At 38.9% G+C, this 20,329-nt stretch overlaps 1 protein-coding gene across 3 annotated transcripts; it reads left to right on the top strand.

The window, feature by feature from the left end:
* The first annotated feature begins 1,309 nt into the window (after positions 1–1,309).
* Positions 1,310–19,179, top strand: LOC116288135 (uncharacterized). 3 transcript variants are annotated; one of them, XM_089034314.1, is made up of 12 exons: positions 1,310–1,429; positions 5,996–7,747; positions 8,664–10,289; positions 10,563–10,845; positions 11,883–12,106; positions 12,180–12,346; positions 13,003–13,129; positions 14,437–14,580; positions 14,838–16,640; positions 17,310–17,418; positions 17,922–17,987; positions 18,135–19,179. In XM_089034314.1, exons 1-11 carry the CDS (start codon positions 1,366–1,368, stop codon positions 17,983–17,985), a joined length of 6,363 nt encoding a protein of 2,120 aa, XP_088890440.1. In that variant the 5' UTR covers positions 1,310–1,365; the 3' UTR covers positions 17,986–17,987; positions 18,135–19,179. The 3 variants fall into 3 exon arrangements, with proteins under 3 accessions (XP_088890440.1, XP_088890441.1, XP_031550735.2); XM_089034315.1 differs by lacking the exon at positions 17,922–17,987; XM_031694875.2 differs by lacking the exons at positions 17,310–17,418; positions 17,922–17,987; positions 18,135–19,179 and having other exon boundaries at positions 14,838–15,831; positions 16,434–16,640.
* Positions 19,180–20,329: the final 1,150 nt, after the last annotated feature.

The raw sequence follows: 20,329 nt of genomic DNA, 5'->3' as shown, positions 1-20,329 counted from the left end.
GACAAACACTGCTGGTAGTCATTACACAGAATTTCACATTCTTTAACACGCCAATATTCTTCGTGTGGGAATGAATGAACTGTGCCTTCATTTCTCAAGTGATCTACTGATTTTGGGATAAGATGATGTACCACATCTGCTGTGATTGCAGGATTTACTCCTCGACAAATTACATGAGTTTCTATGTCCTTGACTAGATCTGACACGGTGATATTGATGAAAGACCTCAGGTATTTCATATAAAGTTCGTGATCGTCAGGTAGGTAAAAACCATATACACTTATAGTAAACCCAAGGCTGTCGTCGATTACTATTTCGAGTTCTGGAAGTAACAAAGATTCTTTGATCTTTTTCAGTCTAATCTGTCTTCCAGAACGTTTAATTTCCATTTGGCCAAAGTTTTGAGAGACTGCACTCGTTTACAAAGTTCACTGAAGTGGTTATATACATTTCTTTTCTTTGAGTCTTCCTCGTGGTCTTTGACGATTGACCTGGGTTGCCTAGGTACGGCACATCGAATTCACGGAATCAACGGAATCAACGGAATCAACGGAATCTCTTTGAAACATATGGAAGTCAAACATCATTAAAATAAAGACAAATCAAATTAAAAGAAAAAGTTAAGAACTTCGTGCTCGGTCGTCCTCTAAGAAAAAAATTATATAAAACAACTCGATCGGAAACCCTATTATTAATATTATTATGATTTATCTACATAGAATGATCACCCAGGAAACAATGACATGTCAAAAACATAACTTTAGTCCAAATCATAGCTAACCTTGCATTATGCAAAACGTAAACAATAAACGATATCATTATTAAATTTAGTTAATTTCCCTAATTCATTTCCAACATATTTCTTTACTTCTGCATTCCTATCTCTTCTTCTTTATGTCTATGGGCTTCCTGTGTTTGAAAATTGGGCTACCTGTGCTTACAAAATGGCGTCCAACTTGTCATAAAACGATGGAAAAATGTGCAATGTTTTGCTGGATCCATGAACAGATTCTTTCAAGGTTAGCTATGATTTGGACTAAAGTTATGTTTTTGACATGTCATTGTTTCCTGGGTAATCATTCTATGTAGATAAATCATAATAATATTAATAATAGGGTTTCCGATCGAGTTGTTTTATATAATTTTTTTCTTAGAGGACGACCGAGCACGAAGTTCTTAACTTTTTCTTTTAATTTGATTTGTCTTTATTTTAATGATGTTTGACTTCCATATGTTTCAAAGAGATTCCGTTGATTCCGTTGATTCCGTTGATTCCGTGAATTCGATATGCCGGTCAATGACACGTGACTTCGAAAAATTCAAACAATAACCTCTAACCCTGGTTCTATCTTTGGAATTGTTACAATGACTGTTCTTGTTACCTTGTCTCTTGTTTCTAGCTTGGCCCTGATGTTTCTCCGTGTTCAAGGTTAGTAAAAGTATAAAGCCAAGGCTAACTCACTTAAAAGTATTCAACAAATAATCCATGGGCTTCGGCACGAGAAGAATGCAGTGATTAAACTGAAAGTTAGTGTGTCGCTATTTTAAAAGTTCTACTACTTCTGAGGTTATTGACATTCACTGTCACTTTTTTAGGCCAAGCTTTAACAAAACTGAAACTGAAGTCATTCGAATTGTTTCAGCGTATTAAATATCCCTAAGTGAATCTTCAGAAGACGTTATTATTTCCCAAAACTAAATCTCTCCAAACTCGAGGATATGACGTTAGGCCCGGTGGTTCTAGATGACTGTTCATGTATTTGTTTATCTGTACCATTGATCGTTTTATAGACGTTGGAAAGGTTGAAGTTACAGTGTAATACGGTATCTTTAATCCTTCTTGTAGAACATATAAACAGTAAAAGATATACGTTTGTTACTCTGACTTCGGTCGAATTGGGATATCAAGGAAATTCAGCTATTTTTTCCACATCATGTAATCTAAGTCAATATGTTTGGACATGCACTGTATTAAAATAAGTGGTACAACGCATTCCTTCTATATTTAAAGTGCCACTACGATCAAAATTCTGACTTGCTTTTTTTTGTCTGGATCATGAAATACCCTTGATAGTGAAGTGAAATTTCACTTCAAAAGATATGTGTTTCAAAAGATATTCGTTTCAAAAGATATGTGTATTTATTTCCAGAATTATGTACAAAAAACAGTTATTTAAGGAATCCTTAACTTATTTTCATATATTTTATGAAGAATTCTTGAAACACTTCTGAATTACGAATTTTGCATTTTTTACGTGACATCATGGCATAATTCTTGTTTCTATGATCTCTAGGTTCTTCAAAATTAACTATATAAAATAAGTTGCCATAGCAACAGCCTCATTTCCAGGCCACCCCAACCTAAAATTCAGGTTTTTGAAATTTCTACCTTTACAAGAGATGATGTCGAATAAGGCTAAGGTTAAAATATCTGTTATGGTCATAGACACAACATTAAGTCAACAAATTTTTGCTCAAGTTGAAAAATAACAAAGCATTCGCTGAAAGGCTAAAACCGCTTTTAGGCACCTGGAAACCAGTGAGTTGCCATAGCAACCACAGTTTGTGCATTTTCATGTTTCATATTTTGAATACAAGTATATTGCAAAGTTTGAATGGCATTCATCAAACACTCAGAGATTTACTGAAATCTAAGGTCTATGTTGAAGGAAAATTTGAGTTGAGTTTATGTCATCATCCTCCTACTTAGCATAACTTAAAAGTTGAATATCTCTTGACCCAAAAATGCTAACAAGAAATGAAAAACACCAATTTTCTTCTTTTGTAAAGTATTTTAACATGTGTTTAAATAGTAAAAAATTGAGACATTTAAATTTCATTGTAGTGGGAGGCACTTTAATCCATAAGTTTAGTCTCATAAATAGAGAAAATATCTATTCATTCCATATTGAGATCAAACTATAAAAATAGATCAAATACAATTTAAACAAAACTATCAAATAAACTAGTTTGAGCTGCTAGCTACATTGTATGAAGTACAATAAATGATTGATTTCAAAATTTTTACATGTAAGGTTATAACACCCCATTTCTAAAACAGCAATTTATTGCAGCATTTCATCAACCTCATTTCTCAGAAATGCAATTTCCATCATCCTAGGCATCAATTTACTGCAATTTTCATAAACATGCGAACTCTGTGTCTGCTACCTGCACACTGAAATTTGGTTTTTCGCTGCCATCAATCAAACCTAATCAGTCAGTACCTTTCATATTTTTGACTGGCAGCGACAGCGAAAACCAAATTTCAGTGTGCAACTCAGAGACACAGAGTTCACATGTTTATGAAAATTGCAGTAATGAATAATGAAATATACAGGTGATTGCATGTGTACATACATATACATGTCTAAAAAAAGTGTGGCCAACCCTCTCTAATGTACAGTTTTATAGACGAGTGACCCCACCCCTTTTAAGAAGTTCAAAATTTTGTGACCCACCCCCTTTTTTATCCTCCCTTTACTTTATGAACATTCCCTAAATGAACACAAGGTGTTAAAAAAGGTATATTTGATGGGACCATTCATTACCTATGTAATATAATACAGGGGTCTATAACTTTTTGTTTTGGATAGGAGACGTGATAATGTGTTTTTTAAAAAATTAATTAACATTAAAAATTAATTTATTAATAAATTATAAAATACTTGAGATATAAAGCATGCTCTGATTGCCTGACTACCCAGTTTGTATCAGAGGACAGAGACATGCTTGCCCAAAGTTGTTGAAAAATATTTCATAAAAACAAATATAAAACGGCTGCTAATGTCTCTGTATTGTGATGTAAAAACTTTAGGAGCTACAGAGCACTTCAAAAGCAAGAGAACGACTTGGCTATGCCTTGTGTTCCTAAGCGTGTTTGTCTCGTGCTCTACAGCTTCCAGCTTGTTTATATCATAGTACGGAGAAAACACGCTTGTTTTATGTTCCTTAAATAAAGCACCCCTCTTTCTCTCAGTTGAATGTTCTTAGTAAAATACAATGAATGGTATCTTAATTAGTTCAGTAAAATGAATTGCCCCTTAATTAGTTCAGTACAGTGAATGGTCCCTTACTTAGTATAGTACAATGAATGGTTCCTTAATACTCAATACAGTACTGGCAATGAATGGTCCCTTAATTAATACAGTACAATGAATGGTCCCTTAGTACAGTACAATGAATGGTCCCTTAGTACAGTACAATGAATGGTCCCTTAGTGCAGTACAATGAATGGTCCCTTAGTAAAGTACAATGAATGGTCCCTTAGTGGCTGGTCAGAAATTAGCAGGGGGTAGAAGGGGTGGAAAAAGGGGGAGGGTCATAACTTTTTGAGCCCCTGAAAAAGGGAGGGTCATGAAAAAACAGGCAGCAAAAAAATGGAGGGTCACATAAATTTATGTTCTTGCAGATGCCCCTCAAAACACTGGAAAGCACATTTCTAAGAGGCTTGATTTCAAAATTTCTCAGGGGAGCATCCCAAACCTCCCTGGATGCTCTGGCTTTTAGCGGCATCACAGTAACACTGCTATTGAGATCATCACTGTCGCCATTCTCATTCATGGTTAAAGGCAGATGTTGCTTGATATCAAAGAAAGATGCTTTTTCATACACTTATATATCATTTCCTAGGTTTATAAATATTTAGGGTTTCTGGATATTTTTGTTTGAGAGGTATGTCTGGGGGGGGGGGGGGGGGGTCATGATATTTTTAGACAAGCCCAAGGGGAGGTTCAGGAAATTTCATTCCTATTGCTATTACAGGGAGAGTCACATCATTTTTGATGGTCAATTTCAAATCTCCTCCCCCAGTCTCCCCCTGCCAATTTCTAACCAGTCCCTTAGTACAGTATGAGGAATAGTCCCTTAGAACAGTACAATAAATGGTCCCTTAGTACAGTATGAGGAATGGTCCCTTAGTACAGTACAATAAATGGTCCCTTGGTACAGTATGAGGAATGGTCCCTTAGTACAGTACAATAAATGGTCCCTTAGTACAGTACAATAAATGGTCCCTTAGTACAGTATGAGGAATGGTCCCTTAGTACGGTACAATAAATGGTCCCTTAGTACAGTACAATAAATGGTCCCTTAGTACAGTATGAGGAATGGTCTCTTAGTACGGTATGAGGAATGGTCCCTTAGTACAGTACAATGAATGGTCCCTTAATTAATACAGTACAATGAATGGTCCCTTAGTACAGTACAATGAATGGTCCCTTAGTACAGTACAATGAATGGTCCCTTAGTACAGTACAATAAATGGTCCCTTAGAACAGTACAATGAATGGACCCTTAGTACAGTACAATGAATGGTCCCTTAGTACAGTATGAGGAATGGTCTCTTAGTACAGTATGAGGAATGGTCCCTTAGTACAGTACAATGAATGGTCCCTTAGTACAGTACAGTAAATGGCCCCTTAGAACAGTACAATGATTGGACCCTTAGTACAGTACAATGAATGGTCCCTTAGTAAAGTACAATGAGTGGTCCCTTAGTACAGTACAATGAATGGTCCTTTAGTACAATACAATGAATGGTCCCTTAGCACAATACAATAAATAGTCCCTTAGTACGATACAATGAATGGTCCTTTAGCACAATACAATAAATAGTCCCTTAGTACGATACAATGAATGGTCCTTTAGCACAATACAATAAATAGTCCCTTAGTACGATACAATGAATGGTCCTTTAGCACAATACAATAAATAGTCCCTTAGTACGATACAATGAATGGTCCTTTAGCACAATACAATAAATAGTCCCTTAGTACGATACAATGAATGGTCCTTTAGCACAATACAATAAATAGTCCCTTAGTACGATACGATGAATGGTCCTTTAGCACAATACAATAAATAGTCCCTTAGTACTGCCATTTGACGTTTGGTCTTTTTGGAGATATTTGAGGATAAAATCCAGGATATCACTCCAAGAGATGGCGTAAGATGCCCATTGTATTGACCTTATCTCTTATTTTCTCTTTTGCAGGATTTATTGAGGTGGGTGTGTATAGTAGGCTCGAAACGACACAGTCTTTTAACCACTCAACAGAAATATCAGGCTGGAAGGACACAGGGAGTAAAGGACTAGGCTCTCATAACGCTGTAAACAAAGGAGCTACTTTTGATAGCAATTTTACGGCGCCTTTGCGAGGAATCTACTATGTATCTACCATACTTTTGATCGAACGACGTGAAAACACACCATTCAAAATAACGTTAGTTGTTAACCATAATCTTAAGTACAAAACAGGTTTAACCGGTTTTCAGTCTCACAATAAGAGTGTAACAGTCTCGGGTCTTGTGCAACTTTTTATTGGCGATACAGTGTCGGTGTATGTCGAGTGTGAGAATGGATCTCACTGGACGGTGTTATCTAGAAGTACCTTTTTTGTTCAACTGGTTCGCTCAATGACAAATCACCCAGCTTTTCAAGCTAGTTTGTCACGTGATATTACCATTTCGACCTCAACCTGGCGTCGTCTTGACAATTGGAATGCTCTGTCATCAAGTAACTTCCAGTTTCTTTTGGGATTTTCTCAGGCGTTAGGGACTTACTGCACGAGTTTTGACGGCATCTATCAAGTACATGGGAACATTTTACTTGATCTTGTACAGCCAATAAACGGTTCTGTGGCACTGTTCTTGAACGACCAAAACCTACTGACTCAAAACTATTTGTTTGATGAGAAATACGCGACGACAAGTCCGGGCGGCATTTTTAAACTGAAGAAAGGAGATTGCCTTGCCCTTAAAGCTCGCTCTCTACAAGGGACGTACAAAATACAAGAACGCAGTGGCTTCTCGGCTTTGTTCCTTGCTACTGACGCATGCGCAAAGCTCTTACACGCTGCATCTTATAAGCTCAGTGCGCCTGTCCCAGTAATGACCTCCGCTGGTCTATATACTATAGGCCCATGGTCTGCGAACCCTAGTCCTTTCTTTGAATCAACTTCAGTAGTACTCGTAAATGGTACGACGTACCAAGTACAGATCGAAGGACAGTATTTAATAAACGCCCAAGTCAACACAAGGGCCTCGTCATGGAGTCGAGCAGAAAATCTTCAACTGTTGGTTATTGTGAATTATAAGTCGTCTTCCGTGCAGTCAGCGGCATCTATCGTTACTAAGGAAACCATATCTTCTGTTAACTCGTTAGCCTTAACTGGAATTCTTTATCTAAAGAAAGGACAAACGATAACACTCTGCGTCTACAAGGATGGTGATAGCTCAGTATCCTTAACGACGAATACCCTTTTCTCGGTTACTATGGTTCCCAAAGACTGGCCAGGTGTATCAGCTACCTTAAAAAATAATCAAATCATCACGAACGCGGGTTGGAATAAAATCGAAAATTGGAAGATCGGTGACTTAACGGAGGGACCTTTTTCTTTTGACTGTGCCTTTGATACTACAACTGGACGATACATGACTCCAATAGAAGGGACTTACATTGTATCCAGTACTGTTATACTGTACGGTACTGCTAGGTCTCCGCTGGAAATGATGATTGCAGTGGACGGAAAGGTTGACACAACAACTGGACTGTACGCATATCAAAAGCCCTTCAAAGATTATATCACGCTCAGCACTTCGGGGTTAATACGGCTGTCACCAGGGCAACACCTTTCTGTGTTTATCAGTATTGACTCTGGTACCACGTGGACAGTAAATGAAACTAGTTTTTTTTCTGTTGCTTTGAATGGGGCGGGAAAACCAGATGAACATGGATTTATTGGAGGTAAATAAGTACTAAGTGAAACCTTCAATCACCTTTATTTTTATCGATATCCAGAAATCTCTGCGCTGGTCAAAGTCAGGGCATGGCTAACTCACAAATCAAACCCTGAAACAACCGGCTCTAGCTGATCAAAGTCAGGGCATGGCTAACTCACAGATCAAAACCTGAAACAACCTCTTGGCTGATCTACTAAGTCAAGGCATGGCTAGCTCACAGAACATACACTGACACAACCTTTTAGCTAATCTAAGTCAGGGCATAGCATTTTAATTTGCTTGTTAGGTTTTTGCGGAGGGTGAAAAATCGGATGTAGAACCAGATGCAAAACCCTCGAAGCAATGAAGAGACCTAAAAAACTCTACTCGCATATGATTCTTCGCATGCGTGGCATCCGAACTAAACCCTGGTTAAGTCCGTCTGCGAAATGCATAACTACAGGCAACAGAATTTATTATTTTGGACCCTCTGCGGGCTGCATTCTCAGCTACTGAATGGATACTGCTTCCTCTCGTTTTTACGCCTCTTCTGATTGGTTGTAGACGTCGCATCAATGCCTCACGGAATGTCGCACTGCTTTGTTATCATTCTCAAGTTTGAAACGGCTCCGAGACTTTTTATTTTCTAAATTATCGGCGTCAAAGCAATTTGAGATGGAAATTCTTTCGCTCAGCAGCCCCTTTCCCTTCAAGCTTTATTCAGGTGCAGAAACGTCTTTCTCATCCTGTCAACTGAAAATGAATATAAGTTCGCCACGGTTAACCACGCTTAGGTTCGGATTTAAAAAAAAGTCTAGCGATTCTGAGTCAGTAAATGAATTTGAGACCCCAGGCGAGGTGAAGAGCAATTGCACTTCTGCTACACCACCCTTGATTGTATTGCATTGCAAGTGAAGACCAGTTTTTAAAATTTATTCCAGTTAAACCCCAGAAGGCAGACTACACGACAGTCGATACATGGGAAGAAATAATGGGTTGGGAATCACGTGACATCACCCATCAATCACAGGACAGATGGGACGCAGTAAAGAGTAGATACACTCCCGTTGAAGAAGGTCTCTACTACATTTCAGTCAACCTCATCATCTCTTACTCCATCGTAAGCAGCTTCCATGTCATGGTAGCAGGAGATGGTAAAAACGACCAGTTTTCTAGCTGCCAAAACTACTACAGTGCTTCGAGTACTAATTTTAAGTTCAGCTTCACCGCCTCCTGCTCGGTCAAGCTTTCGCCTTTGCATTATGTATCGGTGTTTGTGAAGTCCACAAGGGGTGGTTCTTGGAGTGTGTTGGGCAACAGCAGTATTTCTATTGGACTAATTTCTCCAATATCCAACCCTCATCGCGCTGGATACAATTCTGTTATCAAAATTGATGACAGGAACGTAAAAACGTTCAGGTCCTTGACATATCCATACGATACCTATGACTACGGCAGCCGATATAACGAAAAAATAAATCTTATCGATCTGTCAGCGACAGGTTCATACTCTGTAATATACATTACTGTTCTTGACTCAGGTTTGTACTATGTTGGTTTGGCAGTGACGTTTGAACTGCATGATCTCGCTTCTGGTGACCCCGAGTATAGAATCGCTCTGTGCTATTTAGTTGGCGATAATACCATGGTACCGTTCACTATGTTAGCTACCAAGAGTAACGAAGGGCCGACAGAACGTAGCAAGTTTGGTTTTACTGCCTTTGCCGTGGTTTATTTGACGAAAGGTAGGAATATCTATGTGTGTCATCAGGGAGACCTATTATACAAAATGAAAAAATTTCATTCTGGATTCTCAATTGTTAAGATTGTACCACGTGACATGAACCCTGGTTTACACCAGACTGGCGTAGCATCTGTAGCAGACGTATCATCAAGTGGCTGGACTGTCGTCTCTGATTGGAAGACAAGGGCTGAAAGTTCGTTGTACAGATCAAATATAGTAAACCCGTATGCGCAAGAAAGCGTGATTGCTTCACAGGGAACCTATTTGTTCACTTCGTCCTTGTCAATAACTGACATTCCTTCTGCTCCAGTATCTATGTGTATTGGAGAACAACTATGCAGTCAATGCTATCTGGAGTCATCTATACATCAAGGAGGGCTGTCCTTGTCTGGTGCTGTTAGATTAACGTCACAACAAAGTATCTACACCTGCGTCAGACACAAATCTCTAGCGGTCACCCGGTCTGCACAGCTTCTCCCTCAAGCCACCGCAAACACCTCGCTATTTTTCAGACATTCTTCGGTTGAGTTCACTTCGAGTGGGTTAAAAACGTTAAGCAGTTGGTTATCAGACACTGGTCTTAGTGTTAAGAACTTAGACGTCGCACAAGGGCTGTACATAATTGCAATCAATATCGTGCTTCGTTCTAATACGGATGCTGTTCTTAAGGTTTCTGTTAACTTAGATGCGGAAGGGGTATCTAAAGTCGTACAAGGTCTCCATGGAGTATCGTGGGCTCAAGCTAATCAGCCAATATCATTTGGATTGACGAGTCTTATTCGTTTATCAGCCAAGAACTCATTAGATATTACGGTGCATTCAGGTAAGAGTTGATTGAGTTTGGATGTAATGTTTTTCCATTTCGGACCACGTGACATTCTCTTGAGTATGGATTACTTCGTTTACCTGTATCTCTCAGTGCATGAATTTTGCGCGACTAAAAGATAAATACAAATGTATTGCATGCGCAGCTCAGAAAAGGATAACTAGCCTCGTTTTGGTGTTTATCAGCACCAGTCTTCCAACCATCTTCCATATATATGAATATGGCAAGCATTGATATCTACTGTGATCTCTGTTGTTTGTTTTGTTCTAGATTCCAGTTCATCTTGGAAGACTGAAGGCAATGCAACCCTTTCGTTAGCTTTACTAACATTAAACGCAACTCATCCAGGATTCGCTGTCAAGAGACCTTTTGGTAGCTTCTTGTCGTTGAATCCAACCTGGTGGCACATGGGAGATTGGATTGAACAGGACATAAGATTGGATTCGCCTTTGTCCTTGACACGTTCAGGTCGATACATTGTTGATGAAAATGGGATTTACGTTGTACTGGTTACGTTGTCTGTTGCAGTTAAGGTCCCAGCAGGAAAAAAATGGTAAAGAGTATTTATATATATATATTATAAATTATAGATTATAGATTATAGATTGCAGATTATAGATTATAGATTATTTTTAATTATTATTATTATTATTTATTATTATTATTATAATTATGATTATTATCACTATCGCTATTATTATCATTATCAATATCACTATTTATAGCATTATAATAATTATTATTATTATCTTCATCATCATTGTCAATAAAGTTATTAATTATACAGGTTCTCATTAACCCATATAGGCAACTGTCCAATTATTTTCTTAATTGGACAGGTCTTGTTGATATGGGATTAATTACGCAGCTATATAATTAATAGGTAATGGGATTTCATGCTCCCCAATCAAGAAATAATTAGACTCGAAAAATTCCTCTGACTGCCAAATTGGACTCTGCCTACGGCCTCATCCAATTTTGTCAGTCCTCGGAATTTTCCTTGTCCAATTATTTCTTAATTGGACAGCATGGAGTCCTATTACATATACTTATTATCTTCATCATCATCATCATCATCATCATTATTATTGTTATTATTATTACTATTACTATTTACAACTTGCTTCAATTTTGATTACAAAATTCTTAGATTACCGAGTCCTATCCATGGGCCTTGGGAAAGCAAGAACGTATTTACAATACGGGGTATAATTAAGAATAATCAAGTAAAAGAAAAATCAGTAGACCTATCCGAATTCACTTGACTGGTCACGAAACAATGGTTTGAAGTCGAGGTTGAATTTGATGAATAAAAGAATCAAGTTCAATCTCGACTTCAAACCGTTGTTTTGTGGTCAGTCAAGCGAATTCAGGATAGGTCTATTGATCATGATGGTTTTTCTAACATTGTGTGTCTAAACTACATTTATATATAATTTAAAATATTACAGCTAGAAATTCTAAAATCAAATTAACTATCTACAAACCTAATTCATACTTAAAAGGTTTTTGTCCCCTTTTAAGTGGTTGACATACTGGTTTGATTGTTTGATTGTTCGCTTGTTTGCCGCTTCGGTCAATGTTTCTTAGTACCATAGAGATGGTAATCTCCATTGGAGGCCTGGTCAACGGCAGCAGCCTTAAAACATTACAAGTCATTCAAGGCCAAGATGAAAGACGTACCGTTACTCTTAGCATAGCATCTTCGGTCCGTCTGTACAAGTGGCAAGCGGTCTTCCCTATGATACGTACTGGTGTGCCTGTTGACAATGTGAATATTCTACCTGATAGCATCTTCTACGTGGCACTTATTGGTAAGTCTTTTTTTCTGAATATTCGTTCAATGGAGATGTAGTCTTTTTTTGAAAGGATTTTTCTTTCGTTTAGATAAGGAGCGCTACTACCCCCAGCTCAATGATAGCCTAGCACCTTACATCACTGTTCATCCAGTATCTTATGTTCGAGTCGCCGCCGATGCTTGTCAGTCTATCACCTTGTTGTGTGAGGCTCAATCTGATTTACCCATTCAATATGAGTGGCTCAAAAATGGTCAGGTACACTACATTATCATTATCCTATTCATTAGCGATGGTTTCAATTCGTATATTAAAGGACAGGGTTCTCTCTTAGTTAACCCCTTTATTTTTGAGCATGTTAGCGTGTTACACCTAATGCCCAACTACCAGAATCCATTGATTTTTTTTTTATTAATACGACTAGGATTTTTTTCGTTTGTTCCGCATTTTAGCCTGCGTCACATCCGGAATTTTCTTCGTAAATACGGTATTTACGAAGAACATTCCGGATGTGACGCAGTCTACCGCATTTTAGACCACGTGTCATTCCCTAGAGTGTAATTTCTTTGTTTGACGGTGGCCCATGAGAAGACACATGAATATGGATACAACTCAAACAAAGAATCCTATTCTCAAGAGAATGACACGTGGTTATTGAGCATTACGCTCAAGCTAAAGAGGTATATTGGAAAAAGTCATTATCATTTGATGGAATCGAAGATATTGCTCTTGAGGAGCTGAGGTAGGCACTACCCCCGTACGTCATTCTACACTCTTCAAATCATCATTACTACTCTTTCTATCATAATCTATAGTTGGATTGATTAATCTAATTTGTGACGAGATGCACGACAATAATTCCCCCACCCCACCCCCACTCGATATAATTTTTGTTGACACGTTATTCTTTGCAGTTTTACGAGGCAGTCCAAAATGTTATTATCTCCAACGCGCGTCTGTCCGATGCTGGTCGTTATGTGTGTGTGGCCAAGTCGAGTTACATCAGCTTAACCTCATCATACTCCACTGTAGAGGTGTTTGGTACGCGCTATGATCCATTTTTATAAATAATATTTTCAAGAATAGAGGTTTTGCACCATCACCTGCCAACGCTCATACTACAGCTTGGGCTGCCTGTGGTTGGATGGCAGAACAAAAATAAAATAAAATAAAATCCCTTAGCTCTTGGGAATTGAATTCTTTCTCATGTGAAACGATTGTATTGTTCCTGTCATCTAACATGGCTGCCGTCACGTGATGGTGCAAAACCTCTATAGGTTACTATAAAACAAATGTGATTCTCCGGTCTCATGTGGATGTTTTAAGAGCTGAATGGCAAGAGATGTGCTTCAATGATTGAACAGTGAGGGTTGGCAGTGTTTGCACTTCACTGCAGGCTGGTAATTAGATTTATGAGATTCATTTAGCTGATACTAAGCAATAGAATACTCTCTGGTTGATAGCACATGACGGGCAGTGTTTGCACTTCACTGCAGGCTGGTAATTAGATTTATGAGATTCATTCAGCTGATACTAAGCAATAGAATACTCTCTGGTTGATAGCACATGACGGGCAGTGCTTGCACTTCACTGCAGGCTGGTAATTACATTTATGAGATTCATTCAGCTGATACTAAGCAATAGAATACTCTCTGGTTGATAGCACATGACGGGCAGTGCTTGCACTTCACTGCAGGCTGGTAATTAGATTTATGAGATTCATTCAGCTGATACTAAGCAATAGAATACTCTCTGGTTGATAGCACATGACGGGCAGTGTTTGCCCTCCACTGCAGTCTGGTAATTACATTTATGAGATTCATTCAGCTGGTACAAAGCAATAGAATACTCTCTGGATGATAGCACATGACGGGCAGTGTTTGCCCTCCACTGCAGGCTGGTAATTACATTTATGAGATTCATTCAGCTGGTACAAAGCAATAGAATACTCTCTGGTTGATAGCACATGACAGGCAGTGTTTGCCCTTCACTGCAGGGTGGTAATTACATTTATGTGATTCATTCAGATGATTTATACCAAGCAATAGAACACTTTCTGGTTGATAGCACATGAAAGGCAGTGTTTTCTCTTCACTGAAGGCTTGTAATGAGATTCATCCAGCTGATTGATAACAATAGCACTGTGATAATCACAATGCGAAGATTGTAGGTTCCAACCGGCTGGTCTTGGTCAACTTGTCAAACTTGATATAAGGAAGATAGAACCAGTTCAGCCCAAATAGTATGGCCAAATTTTCAACCCTGAAATCGCGCTCACTTATTAATCATTAGACGAAACCAACAAAACACTGCTTTTGCTCTGACATTTCTAACCCATTTCTTTACAGCGTCAAGTCCCGTCTTCTCACAGAGTCATTTTAATGTGTCAGTCAACGAAACCATTATTTCGAATCAGAGACTTCTTGATTTACACGCCACTGCTATGACCACTAACAATGATCGAGCTAACGTATCATTCACGATCATCGCAGGTAAAGTAAACATCGCTTCCTACGGCAGGGGGGGGGGGGGGGGGGGTTCCAGGATTTTCCCAGGACGGGGGGGGGGGTGCACCATGTAGGATTTTCGTTCGGGGGGGGTTTGCAACCTTTGCTTACAAACTCAAACCCCAATAATGCAGAATATATCAGCTCATTTAGCTCATCCCCCTGCACCTCTCCCCTCGATTCGTCCTTCTAGGATTGCTCCCTGATTTCAAATACAACCTCATTATTTTTCTCTTCTTCAGGAAACGTCAATAATACCTTCAAGATCAGTCCTTCTGTCTCCACTAACGTCACAACTCTCTTCTTCACCTCCCCCTTGGACTATGAGCTAAGACATACCTACGTGCTAAGCTTAATGGCTACGAATACTAACACTCGCCAGTTTAGTGTTGTTCTTGTAACTGTTCGTATTCTCGATCTCAATGACAATTATCCAGTCTTTACTTCCCAAAACTACTCGACTAGCGTTCCTGAGGGGGCCTGGATTGGAGCAGCAGTAGTATATGTGACTGCAAGCGACAAGGACAGCGGTAGCAATGGAAACATTCAGTACGCCATAGAGAGTGGTAATAATGGAGGTGAATTTGCCATAAATTCACAAGGTTTAATAATTGTAAACAAGTCTCTAGATTATGAACACCGCAAGCGCTACGATCTAACCATATCGGCACGTGATATGGGAAATCCATCTTTAAATACTTCAACCTACGTCACCATTATTGTCGCGGATACTAACGATATAGACCCAGTATTTTCGCGCTCCACCTACTCCTTCGCGATTGCTGAAAATTCACCGGTCAATACCTCAGTGGGTCGGGTAAACGCCAGTGATAGCGAAGAAGGTAACAATGGAAGAATCATCTATTCCATTCAAGACGTCCAAATGCGACAGATCTTTTCAGTCGACAAGACCACCGGTGAAATCATTCTTCTCCAAAGTCCTGACTACGAAGTCAATAAGACTTTCAGTTTCGTTGTCCTAGCAACAGACCAAGGATCACCGCCTCGTTTTGGTGCTGCTTTAGTATTGGTATCGATACTGGATGGCAATGACAATCCTCCAGTATTTATTTCTAAAAGTTACAGCGTTGATATCACCGAGTCAACTCTAGTGGGAACTGACATTCTGTTTGTCCGTACTGAGGATAAAGACTCAGAAGTCCACAGCAATGTAGTTTATAATATCACTAGTGGTGATAAAGAAGTGTTCTCTATTAGTAACGCAGGAATTATTAGGTTAGTAAAGCCCTTAGACCGAGAGAATGTGTCTCAATATAACCTATCAGTCGAGGCATACGATAGAGATTCTCCGTCTCTTATGCCTCGTGCAGTGTGTTCTGTGGTCATCAATGTAGAAGACGACAACGACCACCCCCCACAATTCAATAAGACCAGCTACCAAGCCAGTATTCCAGAGAACACACGAAGCGGTTACAACATGCTTCAAGTACATGCCTCTGATCGAGATAGCGGATCCAACGCGCAGATAACCTACGCACTTGATTATACGTGTTCGTCACCTCTAGTTAACCAGACGTTTGACATCAATAAGACTAGTGGTGTGGTCACGTTAACCAACCAAATTGATCGTGACATTCTTAGTGAGGAATCCCTCCGGTTAGTAATTGTAGCCAAAGACGGTGGGTCCCCTCCTCTCGCGTCTTATGTCGACGTCGTTGTCATAGTAACAGATGTTAATGACAACCCACCAATATTCGAAAAATCGGATTATAATCCCCCTCCGTTTCCGTCGTCGGTGGACGAGGATCAGACGTTGGTGACAGTAATGGCTACAGATAAAGATATCGGAAACAATTCGCTTTTTGATTACACTGTAGAGTTGTTGAACAGCACTGAGGGGTGTGAAGGAATCGCCTTCAGAATCGATTCCAATGGAAGCATTCACAACAAGCAAGAGCTAAAAAGAGGGTGTAACTACACGATGGTTGTGACGGCAACGGATAGAGGTGAACCCCCCCTTAGTGGAACGACTACAGTACGAATATCAGTAGAAACCGCAACTAAAACAGACACGCCCGCAAAAGGTGAGCTGATTAGCAGAATAATTATGTTTGTAAGGGAAGGTCACTAAATATGAATAACAGTTACAGCCATTCTCAATCACACGCACCCTCTAGAATTGTTTCTGTCGCGACGAAGAAGGTTAAGGTTTGGTGGACGTCAATCACAAGGCGTTTCCATAACATTTCGGAAACACAAAGCTATAAGGGCACGTGCCTATAGAATGTCATGGAAACGCCTTGATTGACGTCCACCAAAAGCTTTTTCGTCGCGATAGAAACAATCGCTAGAGGGCGCGTGTGATCGAGAATGGCTGTAAGGGCGTTTGTGGGAATCGTTCGCGCGCATACTTTCTACGTATGAATTTAGGTCGCCCAACCTTATCCTGATGAGGATATTATCATTCCAATGTTTTGATTAGAAAGATACTCGAGCAAACCTCTTCAGTCTTATATTGGTGACCCCCATCTTTTATTTGATGTATTTGAACAAATGATTAAGATGTGCTCTCATTCAGTTTTTTAATGACATTTATTCATCGCACCGAAACACGACATTTTCAGATCACAGGGCGCCTTATTGATGATAAATCGTTAACTATTAAATCATTAATGACAGTGGATTATGTCATTCCGTCGATACAGAACCATGGTTGTACATTTTCATTACTAAACTAGCATTTCTTTTTCCAGAGAAATCCATTTCAATGCCAGCCGAAGCGATGTCAGTCATCATCATCATGGGCATTGTACTGGTCATTTTGATTATAATAGTTGTGTTCATTATCTACAAACTTCGAAGGTAATTAAGGGACTTTTACTGCATTTTACTCCTATGGTAACGTTAGGGTGCTTTAAATTTAACAAATTTTGTATTGCATTGCTTTGTGTCGTGTTGTGTTGTGTTGTGTCGTGTCGTGTCGTGTCGTGTCGTGTTGTGTTGTGTCGTGTCGTGTCATGTTGTGTCGTGTTGTGTCGTGCCGTGTCGTGTTGTGTTGTGCTGTGCTTTTGTATTGTATTGTGTTATGTTGTATCCTGTGTCGTTCTGTGCGGATATGCCGTATTGCATTGTGCTGTTGTGCTGTACCTTTGTGTTGTGTTGTGCTATGTTGTGTCTTGTGTCGTTCTGTGTTATATTGTATTGCATTTTATTATGTTTTGTGCCTTAGTTTTTCGTTGTGATAAGTTTAGGTGTTTTTTGTTTCGTTTTAAAGACTAACTATTAGCGATATTATTTAACTATTAGCGATAATGCATGGTAAGCACTAAATGTTAATCTTTGCACTAATGTGTTTCACCCACTAGGCGTCACGAATACCTTGTTTCATGGAGTAACAATAAAACGAATTCACAGGAGACTCGGTTTTGAAGGTATCTGTACCTCTACTATAATGTCCCTGTTCCAGAATGTACCGTATGTTTAACGTCCCAATATGTATGATCGCTATAATGTTCAAGATTTTGTTATTTAATTCTAATTAACCTCACTTAAAAGGTCAATTCATCTCTTATTCACAGTCCTGTTTAACAAGTCGAACTCTGAAATAAAGAGGGATTGAAAGTGTGACGACAGAGAATTTTAGCCGAGTTAATGATTAGCTCAACCGTTCAATATTTAATTCAATTTAGTCAATAAGTCAAATTCAAGCCCAGTTGGTCATAATAGCAGGATAAAAGTTATAGTAACTTTAGGAAGTCTTTTCTTACTACAAAGAATAACGAGTTAATCCGCAGCAATAGATTGTGCATGGCTGAAACAATGCGCTAACAAATCGGTTCCGATTGTAACGATCTCACGGGAATATTCGGGTTAGTTCGCGTATTGTTTAACCATGTGCTCATTAGCGCTAAATCTTCATTAACCTACGATCTCTTTAGAAATTAGTTTAGTTTTGTTGGATACGCGGTTGCCACAGACGCTTAAATCTGGGTTGTCCTTAAATATCATTTTAATATTTTAGCTTAGTTTATGACTTGTTTACGATATTTTCTGTTTACCATTTCGGAAATTCTAACCAAGTTATTCCCGTACCAAATTGAGTTAAAGTTTGATTTCTTTTCATAAGATGGTAAACAAAGAGTTAGTCTTTTTAGGAGTATGTACGTTTTTATGTACTTCATTACGAAGGGGTAAGAAAACTAAGATTTCTCACTGCATAGTTACCAACTAGGCTAAGTAAGGGGGGTGCACGACATACTGGTTGTTAAGATAAAACTGAGCTAGACTGGCAGCTGTCCTTCAAGATCCTTGGACTATAAAAGGAGAGTTACCACGCTAGTTTGGTGTGTTAGTCGGGAACCCGAATGCTACAACAACTTGGTACGCTTCCAACAACTTTTTAAGGTATGAGTGCACCTCTTCTCTTGTTACCGAGTGTGGAGTGTAACCAAAACAGTGAGTTAATTTAGAAGTGTGATATCCTATATTTAATCGCTTAGTATGTGTGATTGGTATTGGTTACTTAGTGATATTTATTTTCCTAGCGTGTGATATTTACGATTTCAAGTTGTATTAGTTAAAATTATTCAGTCGTGCGATTCAATAAATTGTTTTGTAAAGTTACTCTCCGTTCTCATTCCTTTGCGTTAACTCAACGAACTCGCGCTGTCGCGGCATTTGAAATATAGTGCCGTCACAAAAGAATAAGTGATGATGATGTTGATAATGGCGGTTAAGTAGGAGCAGCAGAAGAAGCAGCAACAAGCGGCAGACCAAAATGGTTCGTGAGGGTAGAGTTTGTGCAGTTGGTCATAGAGCCCAGTGCATACTTATATGAACGTCTGCGCATACTCTGAATCCGTATGCAAATTAAACTTAAGTAAATTTGACTTCAAACATGACTGATAAATTGGACTTCAAAAAATGCCAAAACGATGAGAATAGACCTTTTATGTATAAGACATATGTCTCATGTCTGGTTTTGACCCACTTTGTGAAGTTCGTGATAGAATTTAATGAGCTCAGGAAACAAAAGCCATTGTTTGGCGAGTAAATTAAATAATGGTATATCAACGTCTTTATCTCTTATCGCCTACCCGAGTGAGACAAAGGATATATTATATAGATATCGATGAAATATGAAGGTAGTCATGACAACAGTGATATCTTCACATGTGACGGATATGATATCTTCACATGTGACGGATATGATATCTTCACATGTGACGGATATGATATCTTCACATGTGACGGATATGATATCTTCACATGTGACGGATATGATATCTTCACATGTGACGGATATGATATCTTCTCATGTGACGGATATGACATCTTCACATGTGACGGATATGATATCTTCACATGTGACGGATATGATATCTTCACATGTGACGGATATGATATCTTCACATGTGACGGATATGATATCTTCACATGTGACGGATATGATATCTTCACATGTGACGGATGTGATATCTTCACGTGTGACGGATATGATATCTTCACATGTGACGGATATGATATCTTCACATGTGACGGATATGATATCTTCTCATGTGACGGATATGATACCTTCACATGTGACGGATATGATATCTTCACATGTGACGGATATGATATCTTCACATGTGACGGATATGATATCTTCACATGTGACGGATATGATATCTTCACATGTGACGGATATGATATCTTCACATGTGACGGATATGATATCTTCACATGTGACGGATATGATATCTTCACATGTGACGGATATGATATCTTCACA

This window comes from Actinia tenebrosa, unplaced genomic scaffold, assembly GCF_029948245.1.
Source record: "Actinia tenebrosa isolate PJP-AT-01 unplaced genomic scaffold, QUT_ActTen_1.0 PGA_scaffold2__45_contigs__length_23673736, whole genome shotgun sequence".
Classification (NCBI taxonomy): domain Eukaryota; kingdom Metazoa; phylum Cnidaria; class Anthozoa; order Actiniaria; family Actiniidae; genus Actinia; species Actinia tenebrosa.
This window is presented reverse-complemented; position numbering and strand designations above follow the sequence as displayed.

Bases quoted from the DNA above. Each gene is read 5' to 3' on its own strand.
- LOC116288135 (XM_089034314.1), top strand. From the start codon at position 1,366: ATGACTGTTCTTGTTACCTTGTCTCTTGTTTCTAGCTTGGCCCTGATG. The intron at 14,581-14,837 runs GTAAAGTAAACA...TCTCTTCTTCAG, and splicing joins ATCATTCACGATCATCGCAG to GAAACGTCAATAATACCTTC. The intron at 17,419-17,921 runs GTAATTAAGGGA...TTCACCCACTAG, and splicing joins ATTATCTACAAACTTCGAAG to GCGTCACGAATACCTTGTTT.